General features: G+C 43.1%; 1 protein-coding gene across 6 annotated transcripts in view; it reads right to left on the minus strand.

The window, feature by feature from the left end:
• Window positions 1-5,972: 5,972 nt before the first annotated feature.
• Window positions 5,973-21,115, minus strand: part of tbc1d4 (TBC1 domain family, member 4) — a 28,895-nt gene continuing 13,752 nt past the window's right edge. For 2 of the 6 annotated variants that reach the window (XM_004567987.5, XM_076874739.1), the window contains 12 exons: window positions 19,133-19,350; window positions 18,501-18,662; window positions 16,842-16,999; window positions 15,933-16,139; window positions 14,376-14,537; window positions 14,067-14,225; window positions 11,444-11,544; window positions 11,183-11,326; window positions 10,134-10,293; window positions 9,809-9,978; window positions 9,190-9,366; window positions 5,973-8,558 (listed from right to left, as the gene is read on the minus strand). In XM_004567987.5, the coding sequence (XP_004568044.2) occupies window positions 8,328-8,558; window positions 9,190-9,366; window positions 9,809-9,978; window positions 10,134-10,293; window positions 11,183-11,326; window positions 11,444-11,544; window positions 14,067-14,225; window positions 14,376-14,537; window positions 15,933-16,139; window positions 16,842-16,999; window positions 18,501-18,662; window positions 19,133-19,350 (2,049 nt within the window). In that variant the 3' untranslated portion in view covers window positions 5,973-8,327. Of the gene's footprint in view, window positions 8,559-9,189; window positions 9,367-9,808; window positions 9,979-10,133; window positions 10,294-10,623; window positions 10,749-11,182; window positions 11,327-11,443; window positions 11,545-14,066; window positions 14,226-14,375; window positions 14,538-15,932; window positions 16,140-16,841; window positions 17,000-18,500; window positions 18,663-19,132; window positions 19,351-19,630; window positions 19,801-21,115 lie in introns of those variants that run through there. The other 4 variants (XM_004567988.4, XM_076874740.1, XM_004567989.5 and 1 more) reach the window with 4 other exon arrangements.

The raw sequence follows: 21,115 nt of genomic DNA on the forward strand, positions 1-21,115 counted from the left end.
AACCACACCCACTCTCTCTCTCCCTCTCACTCACACACACACATGCATGCACGCACGCACACGTACTCCAACCTAGACAGGCCAGGTTGCCAGAGCTACACAAACTCCCACCCATTAGCGGCAGGATTCCAGGATAACCATGGCAACCAGTCTCTCACCCCCGAGGAGACGAGCAGTAGAACTGAAAGGCTCCATTCAATTTCCACATCCCAGTACAGCACACACAAAAGGACACACATGCACTCTTTTTCACACACCAACACACACTCACCGACAGGCACACTCGCACACATTCGCGCAGACACACAGACATGGACACGTCCAACGCAACCCACTTGCTCTAACAGCCTCGCAGTCACTCCAGCCTTCCCTGCCTGCCTCCACTGGGGTGAGTGGGAGCTTGTTAGAGAGACCGCACACTACATCCTCTCACCCACGGTCCTCAACTGCACATACACAGCGCACGAGTGAAACATTAATTACACCTCACTCATGGTGATTAGACACACTGTTAGAGGAAGATGACAGACTTTATTGTATGCACAATGATGATCTTTCTCTACCCCGGAGGCTTAAAACATCTTATCAAGAACTGTACTAGGTTATATCATCTGAGTGCATCCGGCATGTGCGTTCCTGCCCCCACCCTCCTGCCCCATGCTGTTATGTCACACGGCAAAATACAAGGAGGTGAGAATGGTATCGTGTTGAGTAATTTTTGTTGACACCTCTCGGAAACACGTAAAATTAAAGTTATATGAGAGGGGAAAGTGTTATATGATAAGAGACAGAAGTGCTTTCAGTTTACAGGCTAATAAGGATGTAGCCTCCATTCCACTTGAATGAGAGCAGCATGCTCCCCAAGTCTTCTCAAACAGTGCTCCCTGGGTTTAACCCAGAGAAAAGAGAAAAGGTTAATGACACACACTGGGAAATCAACCTCTAAGCATCTCAGATAGCATGAGAGAAAGTGATAGTGAGGTATAGGTGGAAAAGAATTGGTAGAAATCGGCAGTGTGAGATGATAAGCTCCTGAGAGAGAGAGAAAATGAAGACATGAGAAGGCAGAAAGAGACAGTCACAGAAATATAAATGACTGACAAAACAGCTCCAAAACACAGGGTGTTGATTATCTCCTGTTCACATTAGAGCCCACACAGACCATTAGATGTGAGCCCAGCCTGAATCAATTTGAAAATTATCTATTCAAGAAAATCTTGAGTGGCAACCACACAGCACTCAGCCTTTAACCAACACAATGCAGGTTGTTTTCTGTCATCTTCGAGGGAGAAAGCGGGGAGGTGAGGATGTGTGAGAGGGCTGCAGCGTCTTGTTAGGATGGACGGACAGGTGGGAAGACTGGCAGAGATGGGGTCGGGAAATATTCCGAAAGGGTGTGGTGGTGGTGGTGGTGTTGTTTTAGAAACAACGTAGGAGAGAAGGAGAAAGGTCTGGAACAAGGGAGGGAGATGGAGGAAGAGTGAAGCAAGGCTGGCACTAATGACGGGTGCGCCCAGGGCCACACGAGTACAGCTGTCTCCCCTCCCAACTTCAGCGATGTCAGATCGGCATAATAAAAAACCCAGTGTGTGGGTCTGAGCTAGCAGCAACAGCTGGGTGGCTTAGTGTAAGAAAATAACAGCGAGCAAGGGAGAAAAGAACAGCGATAGCAAATCATCTATGTGTTGAACTTGTTGACTTTCTTGAACAATTCCCAGGCAAGCGTAGTTTAGAAAGGCGCTTCTTGTGAACACTTCATTGTTATTGGCAGCCTCTTCTTGGACAACCCTCTCTGCTTTGATTGGGCTTCCAAAGGATGATGTCAGAAAGTGTCCAGAGTGCTCTGAATCACACATGCGAACACCCTACTCACCACCTCGTCTCTTTGTTTGTGCCCTTTGTGGCCTCGCGAAGAGGATGTTCTTATAAACACAACATGATGTCAGGCACGCTTCTCCATTCCTCGTGTCACACCCAGTCCCTTATCGCTGATGCCGTACGCCCAGGTCTTACAGGGCTTAACCCAGAACACAGGAAGCTCAAGGATCGCCTCTGCAGAACTTGATCCTTGCATATTATCTTCTCTTTTATTTGATGGACCAACATGTAGGAGGATATCTGCCTGTCTGACTCACTCCTTGTCTGTCTGACCACCCCCACCTTCTTGCCTGCCTGCAGTCTCATTGTGTCTCTCGCTGTCTATTTCTCCTCCTCTCTTGCTTGTGTTTGTCTTAATCATTGCTGGGGTGATGTGGGCCAGGCACAGCCACTGGATAATGTGATTAGAAGGGGCTCAGGCGCAAAGTCTCTCCTCTGATCATTTCAGTCACCTGGGACTTAAGTCCCATTTGTTGTGTGGAAAAGAGCCCTACTAAAATCTTCAGACGTGTTACTTATGGTACGTGAGCTTCACGTTGTTGTTAGCCTTGTTTTCTAAATGTTTGTGGGTTCAGAGCAACGGCCAAAAGGGAATAAGGGAGTGGGCATGGGCTAGGCCTGCATGTCTGTTGCAGTTTAAAGTGCTCGTATGTGTGTGTGTACATACATATAAATCTGTGATTGCCTTGCGTCCGAGGATGCTGCGTGTGTTTTTCAGGCCTCCAGAGGCTCCACAGATGAATGAACCATTGGATCAGGTAAGCCAGGCGTTATTCCCCCAGCATGTGCTGCAGTTGGCCGTAGGGATTTTTTGATAGTGTGTCTACCAGGCCGAGAGAAAGTAAGGAGAGGAAGAGTGGCTCTTGTCAGAAAAAAAGATGAAAAGGGTTTAGATATGACAAGCGTGTCATTAATCGCAAGATTCTCCAGGCAGTATTTGTGTATCTACCTGCACTCAGTGGAAGGAACCAAAGGAATGGAATGGACTAGCCAAGGGAATAAGAGCGTGTGTGTGTGTGTGTGTGTGTGTTTAGTTCTGTGTTTCTGCTGCAGCTTCATTATTGCCCTATTCACTATTCCGTCTGTCGTTCCTGGCCGGGTACCATCACCCCCTCTGGCAGCTACATCCATGACAGGTACAGAGGGAGAGAAAGCACTCTGTATGAAGCAAATCTGTCACAGTGCTAACTAAAACATGTCATTGTGGTAGTGCTGTGTGTCTAGGTGCACTCATGTGCATGCCTGTACAATGTGGATAGCTGATTGGAATTCAGGTTGTTATATGGAAGGGTTTATTTCATAGCTTTAGAGAAGGAAGGAGCTTTCAAAGAGTCGGAACAGCCGGTGTGTCTGCAAAGTGGGGAAATCGGGGGAAAGATGGGGAGAGGAATCAAGGCACAGCTGAACTATGAAACACTGCGAAATGTGTTCACGTCTGTGAGTCTGTGTGTGTTCCTGTTCTCTAGGGAGCCAACTCCTCTCTCTGGACTTGACTGAGCCCACCTGAGTCTCTCTCCCACCCCTCCAGCTGTTTCTCTCCATACCCCCAAAATCTTCCCCCGTCATTCCCAATCTCTATCCTCCAAATTTACTAGTTCCCAGTCTGTATCAACAATTCCTGTGCCACTCAAGCAAGCTTTTTAACAGCACTCCTGCAGTGTTGTAAAGTTTGTTTGTTTTGTATTTTTTTTTTTTTTTTTTTGCCTGACTGTGATTTGAATGGGATATTGATGTGATTTATGGATAACCATGCAGCAAAGTTAAAGTTGAGCTTCAGCATAGATATTTTATGACTGTTCTACTTTGCACCAATGACTCTTGCTCCATGTTTTCTACAGAAACAGCTCCAGCTTTTAGACTGCGCCACAAGCAGAGCAGTAAATTCCCATATAAGGCAGAAGGACCCTTTCTAACCTCCTTCCTCCACCTCCTCCACTCTCTTATACCCCTTCACTCCTTCAATGCATCTAGCTCATACTGTCTTTTCATTTTCACCCCCTTTTCCTGTGATCGTTTTCTACTGCTATTCGAACGCACACTCAAATGTCTTCTAGAGGGCTAGAACAATAGTTCTGTGTCGTATGGTTGTTTTGTTTCGAGTACCAACCACTTGTGATTTTTGCATCAGCCGTACATTGCAATAACTACCTGCCTGAGCATCTGCATTGCTGGATATTTTTTCCCATAGGCTCTACAGTACAGCAGAAATTACACCAAAGCTGCAGATCAAGCCTCACAAATCCAATGGGAGGGATGAGGAGAGTGGGAAGCAGAGTGGGAGGTAGAGATGGATTGAAGGATGAAGATAGTGAAGACAGAGAGAGAGAGAAAACACAAATAGAGCTGATAAGACCTTCAGCAGAGGAAGTGTCATTCTGGGCCAATCCCCTGTGGACTCCCAGTATCCCTCTCTTCGCCTGCTGCAGGATGTGTCCTCGTGTGGGAATACACAAGGAATGTGGCCCCTTTTGTTTAGTGTGTGATAGGCTCCTGGTTGGCGGTCATTTGTGTGTCTTATGTGTGACAAGCTCCAGGCTTGGCAGAGGCTGATCAGAGCAACACTCCACAGTCCTTTCTGGGTAAGACCCTCCTAGGAAAACAATGACTGGTCCTTGTGGCTGCTATCTTTCAAAGCCCCTCCTTGGCTCATAGAGCACTTGCTCCCTGTGGGTTTTATTCATAAACTACGCATTAGACAAAGAGCTAAGAAGGCGTCTACATCAGTGGTTACCAGCATTTTATCTGTTACATGAACTCCAGTGTCCCATCGCTCCAGTTCCAAACATGTTTATTGGAAGTGATTTGGAACTAGTCTTTCAGAAACATTTCGGCAACCATTTTTATGCTAGTTACGTAAAAATAAAGTCGGAAAACTTAGTACAGCCCATGATTCAGTAGCTTGGAAAATCACATTAAGCAGCAATAACTTGCAGTGTCTCACATCATCGCGGAGGAATTTTGGACGACTCTTCTTTACAACATTGCGTCAGTTCATTGAGGGTTGCTAGCATTTGTTTACGCCCAGCCCTCTTAGGATCACATCACAACATTGTCAAATCAGTGACTGCACGGTGCACTGGTGCTGTGGCTGCAAAACAAGCTCAAGTCATCGCGACTCCACCACCGTGCTTGAGGAGTTTGTGCTGACATGCTGTTTTGTTTTCACAAAACATGGTGCTGTACATCATGGAAAAACATCTCCACTTTGATCTCATCTGCCCGAACATCGTACCAGAAGCCTTGTGGTTTGTTCAGATGCAACTTTGTAAACCTAAGTTGTACTGCCATGTTCTTTATTTCTAAGAGTAGAAATGTTCAAAAGCATTCCAAACAATTGTAATTGTACCATCATGAACTTTAACATTCAACATCAACTGAGGTTTCGAGAATCTCTGATAAAGCTTTGAGCACTGCACAAGGAAAGCATTTATATTCAACTATATTTATAGACCTTCACATTGCTAATAATCGATAAGGGGTATTGATTATAAGCATCTGGCTATGTCTTTCCCTTTTACTTTGTTTTTCAGTTCCATAAAACTGTATTTCATAACACACAGAGGCTTCCCCGAGGCTAATTAGTACACAGACCCATTTCTCCAATTTAAGCCAACATGTTGTAGAGTTGCTAACCTGTACCTGGTTGGTACTCAGTAATTTAAAATAAATGGGTTTAATCAAACCAGCTTAGTATACAAAAGAGATATCTCCAATTCATTCAATGTTCGCCTGCATTAAAAATGTTTCTCATTTCATTCACTACACTATAGCTAATTCAGAAATGCACACTAGGTTGAACGTTTCTTTGCAGGACCACAATTTCAGTGTGGATTGTTCACCCCACTGCAGAACTGTAGTTCTCTTCGCCCAAGGCGTTAACAAAAGAACAACTCCTGAAAGGTCTTTAAATAGATTCTCTAAAACTGTCGAAGCTTACCTTGGCCTTTTACGCAATAATACGTCTACACACAAAGACATTTGGGCTCCAGGCTACATCCTACACTCGGATTGCTAAAGGAACATGATTTCTTTATGAGAGCTTACTGGGCAAGAAAGAGATTCGGACATGAGTAGACAGAAAAAAAGAAGAAAAAAAAAAGGCAAGGTGAGGTTTATTGAAGAATTCATGACAGTTTCTTTGCCTCTCGGTAGCCCTCGTGTTGACAGTCTTTTGTTAAAACACAGTGATGCACACATTATTGTAGAAGTCAAGACTCAGCACCTGAACGTGCTTTACATTAGATATCAAAAAGAAGCTTTTATCATAACTCTGAATAAAAGAAACAAAGGCCATCTTTGGCACAAAAAATGAACATGATGGGGAAAAAATGCACCTTTTTTGTGTTTTTAAATTACCAATATTTGGTAACTGTTGGAGTTCTTGTCATAGTAAAAACCAAAAGATTGCAAACAGATGTCACTTCATTTTGATTGAATGAATTTGCTTTTGGAAAACAATCACATCTTTGGTTCGGTGACCTATTTCTAAGATTCACAAATTCTGTAGTTAAGCAAAACACAGGCAAAAAGAGGCAGGGGAGTGGTGAAGAATGGATGTTTAACAATTTGTTGTTTGATATGTTTTCCTTTCTTAACTATTTAGAAAATCCCTGCTGTAAAGATGTGGCCATTTCTCCATAAAGTATGAAACGTTTGGCCTGAATTTGAACAAAATCGCATCAATTACAAGACAAATTCCCACCCTGACCGAGACGATCGGGCTCGATTCGTCAGCCTTGCGTGGAACAGCTGCTGTGCTCTGGGTAAAGGATCCCTAACATCAACACACTGCATTGTCTGCCACAGAACATGCCCACATGTACTGACATTTAAAAATAAAAAGTGAAACAGACAAATGTGTCATCGCAACTTGTCACCAAGGACGGAAAGAGTGATAGACACTGTTAGTGGGTACTTTTTCCCCCTCCCTTTGATAGACATCACCTTGGTTTAAACGGAAGGGCGTTTTCTCAAAGTGAAGTCAAGCCCAAGACTGCTTTGCTTTCAATCAGAACCAGTGATGGTGAGTCAGACACAGGGGTGGGCTAAAACAAAACTGAAAAGGGAGCCAGGGACACTCGCTGAACTCATAAAACTGTCTGTCCTTACAGCCAGGCAGTTCACATCACAGTGTGTGTTTGTGTGTGCCTATATACTGTATATATTACCCTGTATTAGGAGAGACTCCCTACCAGTGAATAGAACACTCAAGTGTCTTCAAGTTTTCTCCTTTACTGCTGCTCTGCTCACCTAAACACTTGAGTTTTAACGCAAACATGCTGACGTGTGACAACCAGCAAAGCAACTGCCACTGTGTGTTAGATCTACAGGACTAGCTACCTGCATTCAACTGTTACACACAAAACAAAAGAGAAAAAAAAAATCGCATACAGACTTTTTTCTTCTCTGAGAGAACCATGTGATGTACATTCAGATCACTCCTCCACCTTGGTCTGTTGTTCGGCGCCCGGGGAGTGTGAACTCTGTCTCAGTGTCTGATCTTTGTGCTAAAAGAAGGCGACACCGCGGTCAGTCACACAGGAAACTGAAAAGGCAGACAACCACACATCCTGCCTGAGCTTTGGAAGAAACACTTCCTCCTTAAAAGTAGCAAGTGCAAGTACTAAAGCTCTCTCACGTGAAGGCAGTGAGGCGATGCCAAGAGATAAACATGATACTATATACGTATCCGCAGAAGTTTAAAGCCTAATATGGCAGATGTGTGCTCAGATGTCTCTGTAGGTGGGCGAGGTGGGGAACGACACATTTTCACCGTGATCTTTGGAGAGAAATTACATTCACAAAAATTTCAAGTGAATTAAACAGAAGTAACAAAGCAACATCAATAGCCTGAGGCTGCGCGTCCATCGCAGACACAAGTTTGAAGATATCAAAAACAACGCGATCTTCACTCCAAGATCAAAGACACTGGTAATGGCTATAAGTTGACCCTGAGGTCCAAAAGATTATTTGCCAATAGGCACCTTCTGTTCACTACTTTTGTAGTGTTGCTGAGAATGAAAGTAGTGCTCAAAGAACAAAAAAAACATTGCAGGAGCAGATCCGTTTCTCACTCTCACCAAAAAAATCTCAGAAGTGAAGGATGGTGTGCATCTTGATCTCACCTTCAAACTGGCAGTGAAATGGATGAGACGAACAGTGGCTCCAATGCACTATGGGAACGGTCTGTTTGCTAATACAGATGAAACTCTCCTCCCACTACGCTATTATCTTCTGACGAATGTCACATAGATATTTCCCTATACAGTCTGCGCGTCTCCACTTCAGACAAAACACATTTAGAAAGAAAAAAAAAATAGTGTACAGCTCTTGTACAGCATTACAACAATGCGGTGGAACTCAGCAGCTTTCCACAAAACAGTCTTCATTTGTTCATTTTGGTATCTGCCTGTGCGTCTGGCCCACAGCAGCCGGCACCCTGGTTGCCATCAGGGCTTTTTGGCTGCTGTTTTGGCTTTCCCGTTGGGCCCTGTTTTGATCTGGGTCATCTCTACATCTGTCAAGGCATCAGGAGGAAGGCACGAGCGCATGCGTTCAATGGTTCTCTGGTAAGCTGCCCTCTCCTGCTCCAGAGAGCGAATCATGTGCTTCATTTTGCTCTCCCGAGAAAGGAAGTTCTCCATGCTCGTCTCCAGAGTCTGAATCTTTTGCCGCGCAGCCTGGAGGACACAAACATTGTATGTTAGAGCACACAGAGTACAATGTATAGACTAACATTTAAACAGGAGGTGAAACTAATACAGGTTACAAAATACAGTTACAAAATCTCAGAACTAAACTAAAAGTCTAAAAAGGAAGAATTTGTAACTTGTAGTCACACGATAGCACGTGACCTTTTTAAAAGTGCAAATCAAATATGATTTTATTTCTTACAGAATCACAAGCACTTGTTAAATGTTGTACGAGCAGATTTCCAACACCATAGGTGTGACTCAGACGAGACAGATGGGACAGTAAATAAATATTTCTTTAACGTGTATTTATATGAAGACCATCAGGTGTGACTTTACTGGTTCTACTTTAAACATTAGTGAAGCGATATCTGCAGAGCATGCAGCATTTAGTCCCTTTGTCTTACAAACACTGGTACTGTGTTTTTAACTTGTGTTTTAGTGCCATCTATAGGTAGTTTTAGGTACTACTACTGGCTTCAAAATTGTCTCCACACAGTGACACTGGGTTAAAATGTTTACCTCAATTATATCATAGTCACGTCAAAATTAAGTAACACCCGGCAGGGGAGTGGGTGGGGCTGGGGTCTCATAGAGGTTTGAACCTTCACTTCCTTACCTGAAGTTTTTCCAGCAGCTCCATATTTTGCTTCTTCAACTGCGCATTTGTCTTCTCCAGCTTGTCAAGCCGCTCAGAGTCATCAGGCAGTGGTCCAGATTCTAACATCTCATCTTGTAGAACGTGGTACTCCACTTCGTATGCTTGCAGCTGCTTTGAGATGTCCATCTCCATTACCTGGCCATCAACAGACAGATAGATGCCACTGAAAGACAGCTCGTTATCGTACAACACTCTGGTACCAAAACATTAAGGTCAATGGAAATGCACCTGCATGGAGTGTTCATCAACAAATAGCCACAAAAAGACCAAAGTGATCTTACAAACAGCTTCAAATCACATGGGCACCTTTCTGAGGTAAAAGCATATTCTGAAGCTTTACTGACACAGGCCAAGAGACTGGTCATCGACCCCCTGGCAATCACAAGTCGCTAGGGAACAAAGTGCATTCTTCGACACCAACCATGAATTTCAGTTATTTAGTGGTTGATGGATGTTGTAAGGATTTGAGCTTTGAGCTTTCACTAGTATCAAATTTGGGCCAGGATGCACTTCCAAGTGTTACTGTTTGTTTAATAATCTGGCACTGTAAAAAAAAAAAAAAGGGCAGTTTGTGTACCTTAGCAATGGTCTGCTCCATCTGTGTGTGGCTGAGGGCGGGGAGTGTCGTTTTCAGATAGTCCACAATGCTCTCAAAGCTGTCACACTCAACTATCTCCCCCTCATGGCTGCCCAGCAGACAGAGGGCCACTTTAAAAATCACCTCAGACCCCTCGACAAACACAAAATCTGAAAAACAGGCAATACATAAACCAGTAGTGATTTACGATGTTTTTCCTCGAGCTGTAGGGCTTAGCAGACAATTCAATTATCATATCCAATTTTGCATGTGAGCAAACAAACCATTAATCTAAAAAGAAAAAGTAAAAAAGATATGTATATACCAAAGATCCGGGACACAAAGCCGAGTGGGAATTGCGAGGCAAAGAGCGTGAGGAACCACGGCGCGGCGTAGAGGCTCGGGCAGATCTCGTGCTCCTCAAAGTGGTTGTACAGCTCACGGTGATAGTCGTGCAACAGCCTGGTGAGCTGGTACATCTGAATCTGCACACACACATAAACACAGAAGCAGGTCAAAACATGCTGCGTCAAACTGGTATGTCAGGACTTGTTAACAGAATGTCACAGAGCAATCCAGGAATCACAAGCTGGCAAGCCAACTTTTATCCAAACACAGAGCCCTTTAAGTATTATTATTTCATAGACTTGCTCAGACATGCGTCACGGCCAGACATTTGATGATCTGTGCTCTTTAACAGCACGTTAGTCAAAAGTACAACCAATAGAAAAAGGAAGCAGAAGTTAGCTCAGGCTAAAATTAGACAGTTATCAAGTTTTACAATTTCCTGACGGTATAAAGAAAGCAAGTAATACCTTTAGCTCCCTCAAACTGAGCCACTGTGCAGAGAAAACAGACGAAACTCCTCCTGACTTTAAAAACTGTGGATTAAAAGTGTAAACCCTGCAGGGAAGAGAGACCTGGCTCAGCAGTTACCTGAAGCGGATTAAATATTACCACGCCTGCTGATGCTGTAACTGCAGCGAGGTCAGATGATGTTTAACAGATACAGAGCAGGAGTGGTTTGACTAAGAGGTGGAGACACTTAACTGCTGTTTGCTCTTGGTAGCTAATAAAACCCACACAAGGGTTCATGCAGCAGTAAGTAACAGCTAAAAGTGAATGTTTACAGCATTATAGCAGTTATGCAGTAACAAGCATTTGTTACTGTATAACTGTTTCGAATAGATTGGAATTTGTTTAAACTGAACGCCACCTTTGGCAATGGACATTTGCATGTGTAATTGTGCACAGCATTGTCTTTAAGGTCAGCGGTGGCACTGGAGCTTAACATTTGCAAATATTCCTGCAATACATAATGAACACAAACACTGGACATTGTGACAGAATAAGTTGTTCATTCCACCCACTGACCTGCAGAGAGACCATGTCGGGTCTGTACTGCCGCCTTATGCCGAGGTCATACATGAGAAACTTCAGCATGTCAAAGGCCTGCTCTTCACCCATGTGGAGGAGCAGAACTCCAGCCACAAAGCTGATACCCTGGCAGTAGCCAACCTGTGCAGCACAAGAATTTAAAAAAAAAATGTTTAAAAAGGGGGTTATTGCAAATTTCACAACAATCATTACAGTACAGGCCTTAAAGTGAGCCACTGTGGGGATTACAGTATGTACCTCTGTATCCAGCAGAGAGTAAGCTTTCAGGAGGTTGTAAAGGGAGAGCTGTCCAGCGCCAAGCTGGGCTGAGAAGTACTGGTGGGTGGGGAAGGTCCGGCCTAATCAGAGAGAGATAGTGAGAGTAAATGTGAGAAAAATAACCAGGAATTGTTGTTTTCTGGTTAACACATTAAACTACGAGCAACAATACTGAAGTGACAGCTCTGAAAACAGTCGCCTTTGCTGAAGGACCAGCTGAGGCCATCTTCAGATTTCCGGCCTTCCTCAACATATATAATCATAAACAGATACAGCGTGTGTCATGTGAAAAAGAAAGTTTCTCTGTGAATTCCTGTCGAAAACTAAGCATAACCTTACTGTTCCCATTGGAATTCAGAGGTTCTGTAGCAGCCAGAAGCTAATTAATATATATATCAGATGTTTATATCAGTTTGCTGGTCTGGAGCTTTCAGGTGTGTGTTAACACAATACCACAATCTTCCCAGGAGTGGACGTACCAGCAAATTCACCAAAAGGTCAGACTATATAATGTTCAAAGAAGCTGTAAAACACCTGAGAGCTTAATCTCAAATCTTACAGGCCTCAGTTAGCATGTTAAATGCTCGAGTTCATTACAATCAGAAAAAGAATGAAGTATTGCAGCTTGTTTTGAAAGGTTTCCCAGACTTCCCTGGACTCGCACCAGTTTGCATACAGGGAGAACCGGTCAACCGAGGATGCGATCGCCACAGTGCTGCACACATTACTGAAGCACTTGGAACACAGGAACACCTATGCACGGCTCCTCTTTGTAGACTACAGCTCGGCTTTTAATACCATCCGGCCATACAAACTCCGTCCCAAACTCCACCAACTGGGACTTAACTCCTCTCTGTGCAACTGGATTGTGGACTTCCTCACTAACCGTAGACAGAGTGTCAGAGTGGGTAAGAACACCTCTTCCACCCTTGTGGTCAACACCGGTGCCCCTCAGGGGTGTGTTCTGAGCCCTCTGCTATACACTCTCTTCACCCATGACTGTATTTCCTCCTGCGCGTCCAATCTCATTGTTAAGTTTGCAGATGACACTACAGTGCTCGGACTTATATCCAACAATGATGAGACAAACTATAGGACAGAGGTGCAACAACTAGAGTCATGGTGCCACGACAATAACTTGGTCTTAAACACCAAAAAGACCAAGGAGATCATTGTAGATTTCCGGAAGAGGGGCCATAACAACCATCTGCCTCTCTTCATTGGCAGTGAGGCGGTGGAGAGGGTGAGCAGTTTTAAATTCTTGGGGGTAACTGTGACCGAGGACCTGTCCTGGGGCAACCATATCACCTCAGTTGTACGGAAGGCCCAACAGCGCCTCTACTACCTGAGGAGACTGCGGAGCGCACACATTCCCAGATCTCTGATGTTGAACTTCTACAACTGTGCCATCAGCAGCGTTCTGACGTATGGATTTCTAGTGTGGTTCCCCAGCTGCACCAAGGCCGATCAGCAAGCACTCCAGCGGGTGGTGAAAGAAGCTGGCAGAATTATTGGAACAAGTCCGCCAGAGATCAGTAATATCTTCCCCACTCGCTGTCTGAGGAGGGTGCACAGTATCCTGCGGGACCAACATCACCCTGCGCGCCACCTTTTCCATCTGCTGCCCTCAGGGAGAAGGTACAGGTCTATACAGGCCAGAACATCCAGACTGGCCAACAGCCTGTATCCACAGGCTGTGAGGCTCCTGAACTCTCTGCCCCCCTCTCACGGACAATAACCATATCCAACTTCTTAATAGCAATGAACTGGTCTGCATTGGTGCATCATATCTTTATTCTCTTCCCCCTCCTGCCCCCCCCCCCCCCTCTTTCTTAAATAGATAACTATCATATCTGATATCATATCTCACAGTACAATAATATTGAATGGGTTGCATTGTTGTATTTTGTCATGTTTCTCAGGTCTTTGTCTGAATTTCTACGAACATTATTGCTAAGGATTGTCTTATTGCATTGGAGTCACACTGGGTTAAATATGTACACTTGGGTTTTAAGGGGTATTTATTATTTTCTTCTTTTTTTTGGGTTGTATGGAAGCCCCAAACGCAATTTCATTGTTCTTGACAATGACAATAAATAAATAAATACTAAATACTAAATACTTCTGCAGTCCTTTGTCCTTTGGCCATAATGCACAGCACCACATTTGGCAAAAACCAAACACAGCATATCAGCACAATATGCTGTGAGGGGTGATGATTTGGGATCGTTTTTTAGCCACAGGACCTGGGCACCTTGCAGCCAAACAAAGTATTCTACAGTCAAATGTGAGGTCAAAACTGAGCCATGCAACAGGGCGATGATCACAAGCACACAGTCAAATCTAGATCTTACACCAGATTGTTCATAAACAAATGCCTGAAAACCCCAATGAAGTGAAGCAATGTTGCAAAGAAAAGTAGGCCAAAATACCTCCACCCTAATGTGAAAGACTGACAAACGTATACATGTTAAAGGAGAGTCTACAAACTGAATCATGGGGTGTACTTTCTTTTTCACATAGACACAGAAACCTTTCTACATGCATAGATTGTATCTGTATCTTCGATGAAATTCGTGGGTTTTTGTGGTCCTGTGCACACCTAAATCGACCAGAATGGCATGCTGCTGTGCGGTGAGCTGCTTGAGGAGGTCATGGTAGTGGGTATCCAGGGCTAGCTGACGTGGCGGGAGTCTGTGACGCAGCCGGTGCTGATGGGAAAGAAGCAACCAGACTTCCCCGCGTCTGCTCTTTGGAACTCCTGCACACAAAAAACCACAACAGAAATAAAAGAAACAATGTTAACTTACAATGTTTTTTGTCCTGTGGGGAGTTTCAGATTTATTTATAGTGCTGTTTACATGCCACTGGTGATACGGTTTTCTTTTTTTCTTTTTTTAGTGCCTCTCACCTTGGCAGAGGGCACGATACATTTCTTCCTTGTCTTGTGGGACCGTTGTTCTGCCCGGGGCTGTCAGTTTTCTCTCCCACAAAGCCTGTGCATCTTTGGAGCACTCGCTCACTTCTTGGTAGTTAAGCTTCATCTTGCGGATGTGCAGCTCATCTCGGCTCGCTGCAACAGAATGTATATGAATATATATATAAATATCAGTATAAAAAGCGACCGACTCATATTTAATACATTAAAGTCCATTAAAGACTCTGTTTTCAGAAAGAAACAAAAAATGAGACTAAAGGCCAACAACTTCGAAATAAGCCCCTATAACTTTGGATTTGTAGCAAAGAATAATGACAATTAAAAGATTCCATGTTCCAGAGAAAGCGTGGATACAAAGCATCGCGGCTTCAACCTTTAATCACTGGATAACATGGAAACCCTTTTCACATAAACGCAAGCCACAATGGGCATGGAGAAACTTACAACAGCATAATGGGAGCACAAAAAATAACAGAAATCATAAAGTATGATCACCATGCACGCAAAAAAAAAAAGCTGAATCGAATGGTACAATAACCAGCCACCAGACGCATGCAAAAACATCTGCTTTTATTTTTATCCCAAATTCTCCTTTTATGTTGCTTACCTTCTATTAAACAGTTATTCACAGTTAGGTCCTCAGACCAGCATTGATGTCATAGTAGCAAACAAAGGGAAAGAGATGTGTTGGTGTTCAGAATATAAAAGCGACACATAGTACTTCTCCTGTCTGTCACTGGAAGCAACATATTTATTAGGTCCATGGTTTGATCTGGGCATTTACAAAATATTATGATCTTAGGTCTTTTCTTTAGCATTTTAAAGGGTAACTTCATTAATCATTCATTTATAATAAGATAGCTGTTCCCAATCGCCAAAAATAAAGCCCCAAAAGCCCCCAAAATAACCCACTTGATGTCATTTTTTAGCCATTTGTTTCCTTGGGTTTGCAAAGCTGCATCTGGACAATCCACTGTAGCACTACTGGTGCTATTATTTCAATCTTTTTATAAAGGAAAATTGCAAGACTTCATTGTAAGCTACACTACCGCTTCTACATAAGTTTGTCTATCTGAAAGTGCTGCAAAACCAAAACTAAATGTAGCTTTGCTCAAGTGTCCCAAAACCAGTATGGCGTTACCAGACTTCTGAAAATAAACAAAAAATGAAAGCGCTTAACGAGCTGCTAACCTCAGCTCCTTTATCTCTGTCCATGATCATAAAGCTTCAGTTGGGAATGACAAGACTTTAAAGATTGGAGTACGGGGTAAGGGTTGAGTGTAAAGTTTAGATGACAGGTGAAGTAAAGAGACAGGAGTTTAAATTATTACTGTAATAAATATCTTCCTAGCTTAATATAACTTAACAATGATATCCAAGCTTTCAAGTTATAGATACTAACAGTTACTGAGGGGAAAAAAATACTTATATACACTTTGAAGTCTTTTGCGGTAATATCAATATCAGTCATAGTACCAGGCTCCACTCAAGTTCACTATACTTTGTGTAGAATTAACTAGTTAGACGCACCTTCAAGTCTCTGATTCTCCTTCTCCATACGCAGCAGGAGGATCTGTTGGTGGATAGCTGTCCTCCAGAGAGCCCGGTAGTCAGCTGCCGTCCTCTTTGACTTCCTCTCTGACCCAGGGTCGCCTGCCTGGGGCAGCAGCTGACCCAAAGGGTCCAGAGATGAGGCACGAGGAGAGAGAGGCAACAGCTCCCTGTTTTCGGAGTCGTCTGAAACACAACATCCAACACATGGTAAATATAGAAAATATATTGTTAAGTCAAAACTTTTGGGACAATGAATGCTAGAAAATAAAGATGGGCTTTCTGCAGTGATAGTTCACAGATTGTTAGCACTCAGCTCTGCAGCTGCACACAGGCATTCAGACTGCTCTAGCTTCTGATCTGCTTTGGTTTTACAGTGTATTAACAGTCTCACTGCTCCCATCAATGCAGCAAAAAACACAGCAGGGAGCTCCAATAAACCCAGACCAATTTTAACTGAACAGAAGGACAAAAAAAACAGAATCACTTCTTAGAGACAGATGTTTGACTGTCAACATTGGAGACAAAACTCAAGAAAGCAGTCAAAAAAATGAAACTGTTTTTTCTGGCTTCAGTCAGAAAATATTCTAACTATATATGACTAAATCAGTCGTAAATAAAAATCATGATACAATTTTGCAATGCTGCTTGGTCAAAAACCTTGTTAGAGACTTATTCATGGGGGAAAACAATGGTACAAAGCTACTTGTTCTCCCTTTGCTCTTTTTCAACCCTCAGTCTTTGCATATAAGCCTGGAATTTAAAAATCTGTTTGAGGTACTGTCATTTCTTAGAAGAAGATTCGATCTGCCTTCTAGTAGATCTGTGGATTATACAAAGCTTTTACATTGTGTTTCTTGAACTCTTACAAGGATCGAGTTGCCAGACCTGTGTGCGGCATGGATGCAGATGGCTTGTTCATTGGCGATGCGACTCTAAGAAAGATCTTCTGTCTCCAGGAGACCCTGCGTGGGCTCAGAGGGAGACCCCCGCTGAACGAGTCACTGCTACAGCCAGACAGAGTCCTCTTCCTGCCTTCGCCATTGCTACGAGAGAAAACAGCAGCGTCAGTGACACCTGATAAACGAGTCAGGTGTCAGCTTACACAGACTCTCTTTTCAGCACACTTTTACAAATGCAGACACACAAACATAAGCACACATACACACAATGGTGGTAAAATAATACAAGCTCTCTGGACTGATAAAAAAATAGCCAAGATGAAACTTCAACATACTGCGCCAGCCACTAACTCCTTCCCAGTGTAAATGTTAATAAAGTAGCAAAGTCAGCATGTAAAAGAGAAACATCGGCCACAGCTGAGGTGCATGCACGTGTGTTCATCTGCTGAAAAAGAAGTTGGTTTAGTAAGTGGAAATGAAAAATCAGAACTGAAAAACTTCCCCACCTCGTAGCAAATGTTTTCCTTCCAACTCAGGAAATAAATGCCAGTAAAAGCTGACCGTGATGAACATTGTTGCAAGCTTGGCTGGTGCTGCTGAACTGAATACCGAACGTCCCATTTCTCATCCATGTCAACAGAGGTTTTCTACACAAGCGCACAATTACCAGCCTTGCAAGAGCAAAAGTGGGTTGTGAAAATTTAAGCAAATTTTAATTCAGTTCCTTTGAAAGTGCAGATTGCATTCTTTAGTCTGCACAAGAACAGAGCTTTTTCGCTTCTCGCTCAGTGTCGCTTAAACAGCTGGCGAGCTTGTTTAGCACGCAAGAGCCCGTCGGATCACGTGGGCAGTGAAAAACAGGAAGTGACCTTGGATTGAAACAAATGGCACTGAGAAAACAATTGTTCTACACATATAACACTGTCTCTTTAACAGATTAAAACTCTTCCCCTGACCTACTACCTCTTGCTATGTTTTCATGCTCGCCAAGTCCCTAAGGGGCAAAGTTGTCATACAGTGCAATCAACAAAGCAAACTAGGCTGCGAGCACGTTGGAGTATTTAGATCAAGTGTCTCCAGTGCTGTGTCATTTAAACTTCTCATTCATCATCATTGTAAGCTGTGCTCAAAAACTTGCTCCTACTGCTGCACCATCAGGTATCAAACACACTATATTTGCTTATTTGTGAAGCTAACCATTAATAGCAACTGCTGAACATAAACGTATCAGGGAATCTTATTAGCATGACGAGTTAGAGTAGCAACTCTTGCACCAGTCAGGAAGGATGAAGGTTAAAGCTGTGAGACACAGTTATTAAAGCAAAAAGCTTGCAATGCACATGCAAATGCAACAAGGGAGGGATGCATCAGCATCCCCTGCTGAGAGAAACAGGAAAAGGATGGCTCCAGCTGCATACATGGTGTGGAAAAAAATGAAAAAGAATTTTATCCTAAGACAAATTTGCTTTGGATATACAGAAAAAGAGATACAGGGCAATAAAGCTGGGTGTTAAAAAGGTGTTGACAGCCAATGGGAATACTGCTACTGCCAGCAAAGAACAGCCTGTCCCTCCCACCCATCTCATTCCTGATGGGGTGCATTTCAGTCTAAGCAAGGGGGGTTGCCTGAGCACCCCCCTCTCACCTCTTGAGGCTCCCACTGTCTGGAAGGGAGTTCAGGGAACCCAGTGAGCCCTGGTAAAAGCTTTTCAGGAAAGTGGGAGCAGTGAAGGAGGAGGGGAGGCTGAAGGTGGAGGAGGAGGACTCGCTCTCTGAAACACTGCGTGTTCTTGAAACAGCCACGGGACTGGGCGGGCCAAACATGAAATGCCCACAAATAAAGGAAAACATTACACAAAACAAAGAGCTTTCGGTCCAAGCACAGAAATGAATAAGGGAAAAAAAAAAAACAAGTGGGGAGCTTATGAGGGATCAAAACAGTGACAGGAAACTTGTGATGCTATTGTTCGAGGACAGCGGGGCAGAAGGTGAAGAGATTATAGACTGATCAAAGTGCTGCAAATAGATTACAATGTCTGTGCACACACACTGTTGACGCGATTAAAAGAAAAGCAACCAGTTCTAATGATTAAGTTAGCATTAGCCATATCTTCAAACAAAACACAAAAGCTCAATCCAGCAAAGGCGGAAAGGGAGGGGATCTGTATAATTGCAAAAAGGAACAAATTATTAACTCCTGCAAATATCACCAAACAGACGCAGAACCCTTCTTTAAAACTGCAGAGGGTGATTAACTGTAAACTAGCTTATATTTACCTGCTTTGCAGCAACTCTGGGTTAACGGATTGCTGCCTGCGAAGCGGAGTCTGTTTGTTCTGTATTGGCAATTGGCCGTCGAAGGAGATGCGTTTTTTCACAGGTGGATGGCTGAAGGTGTGAGCGCGCCGACGAAACTGAAAGCCAGCTTCCGGGTCTTCGTCCGGGAAGGCAGGAGGGGAACCTGGGGGGGAGTGACCAGGAGATTCCTCATCCTGCTGAAGAGGACAGAATGTGTAAGGCGGGAAGCAGTCAGTCATATTTATGACTTCACTGTTTTCCAGTGATGCATATTTAATGACATTTTATATATATATATATGCATACACACACACATTTTTTTATGAATGGCTTAAATTTCTGTGGATCATACAATCAAACAAAATGTCAGTGACAGAAGGCAAAAGTCAAAAAGTGAAAAATCAGTCCATGTTTCACTGGAAGTTAAACCACACGACACAGCTCACAGCCAAGTTAAACACTCAATCGCACACTCACCTATTCAACCCACAGCAAGCCTCAGTCCATGGTTCAACTTTATACTCCACTCCGTGCTGCCTCATGTCTGGTGGCACAACTCCCACATCTATTGTATTCTAATGGCCAGTGTCCTGTGACTCACAGCATCACACACCATTGGAGGGGAGGACCTCGGTGACACGCAACTGTACACGAAAGCCCTCCTATCTCCTTCCATCATGCTTTTAGAGACCTCCCTATTTAAGATCAGGGTTAGGTCATGCTGCTGCTTTCAATGCGCTCTTTTTTTTTTTAATGTAGCTGATGACATTAAAAAATTGAGGGCTACAGCTGATGACATTATAGACTGGAAAGAGGTCTGTTTGCAAATCACGCTAGACGATGATGTCATCTAACAACCTGATGCTGTTGTTAATTTTAGGAAAAACTGATGATAGAATTTTACTCAAATCAGAGACTTTTGCAGTAATCTCTCTTACGTCAGGGTCGAGAAGACAAATCCAGGCCACACGTGGCTCAGCAGATGCGTAACTGGACATCCTGAGTGGGATTTCCTTTTCACGAGCTCATCACATCCTGACAGAATCCCCACGAGACTACTTACTCATTTAATCCCAATCAAAGCAACTTTTTCCAGACTTTTTAAAGACATCTCAATGACAGAAACCTTTACTTGAACCTCATAAATTAAAATGATATATGTCACTCCATGATAAATGATCGCTTACATTTGTTAAAACCTGCAATAGCCAGTGTGGCTAATCATAGATAAAAGAAAGAGAAATAATAGCTTAATAAATTCCCAGACACTTGGAGCTGCCATTTGAAGACTGGTATTAATAATCGTCCTTACTTGGCGGTTAGTATTCTCAATAAATCTGATATGACAGTATTAACACATCCGGTGGAAAAAAGTCACACATCTGCTACAAGGAGAGAGTATTTCATACTTTTGCAGCCTCAGTAAAACAAGTAACACTTCTTTTCTGTAGTTTTAACCCTTTAAAGTCTGTTTGCAGGTCTCCAGCAGGTTTGTGACTGTAGAGGCCGTTGTAATAATACCAAATTAAAATCATGATACAACACCAAATATTGCCTTTCAAGCTTATTAGAATTGTACAGTCTCTGTTTTTGCCTTATATGCTGTACTTTCATTGTATGTTTCACTGAATCACTATGGTGATTTCCCATTTTCCTAAAAAATTATGAAAAATGAAGGACGGCTCGAGACATTTGCACAATATTCTACAGCATGTGCTTTATGATGTGTTATATAACAATACAGTGGTTCCTCGTTTATCACGGGAGTTGCGTTCTAAAAATAGCCCGTGATAAGTGAAATCCACAAAGTAGCCAACGTTATTTTTTTTTACAATTATTATAGATGTTTTAAGGCTGTAAAACCCCTCACTACACACTTTATACACTTTTCTCAGACAGGCATGAACATTTTCACACTAATCTCTCTTGTTTAAACACTCTCTAAGTTCTAACCTTCGTAGA

The sequence above is a fragment of the Maylandia zebra genome, linkage group LG16 (genome assembly GCF_041146795.1).
Source record: "Maylandia zebra isolate NMK-2024a linkage group LG16, Mzebra_GT3a, whole genome shotgun sequence".
NCBI classification, from domain to species: Eukaryota; Metazoa; Chordata; class Actinopteri; order Cichliformes; family Cichlidae; genus Maylandia; species Maylandia zebra.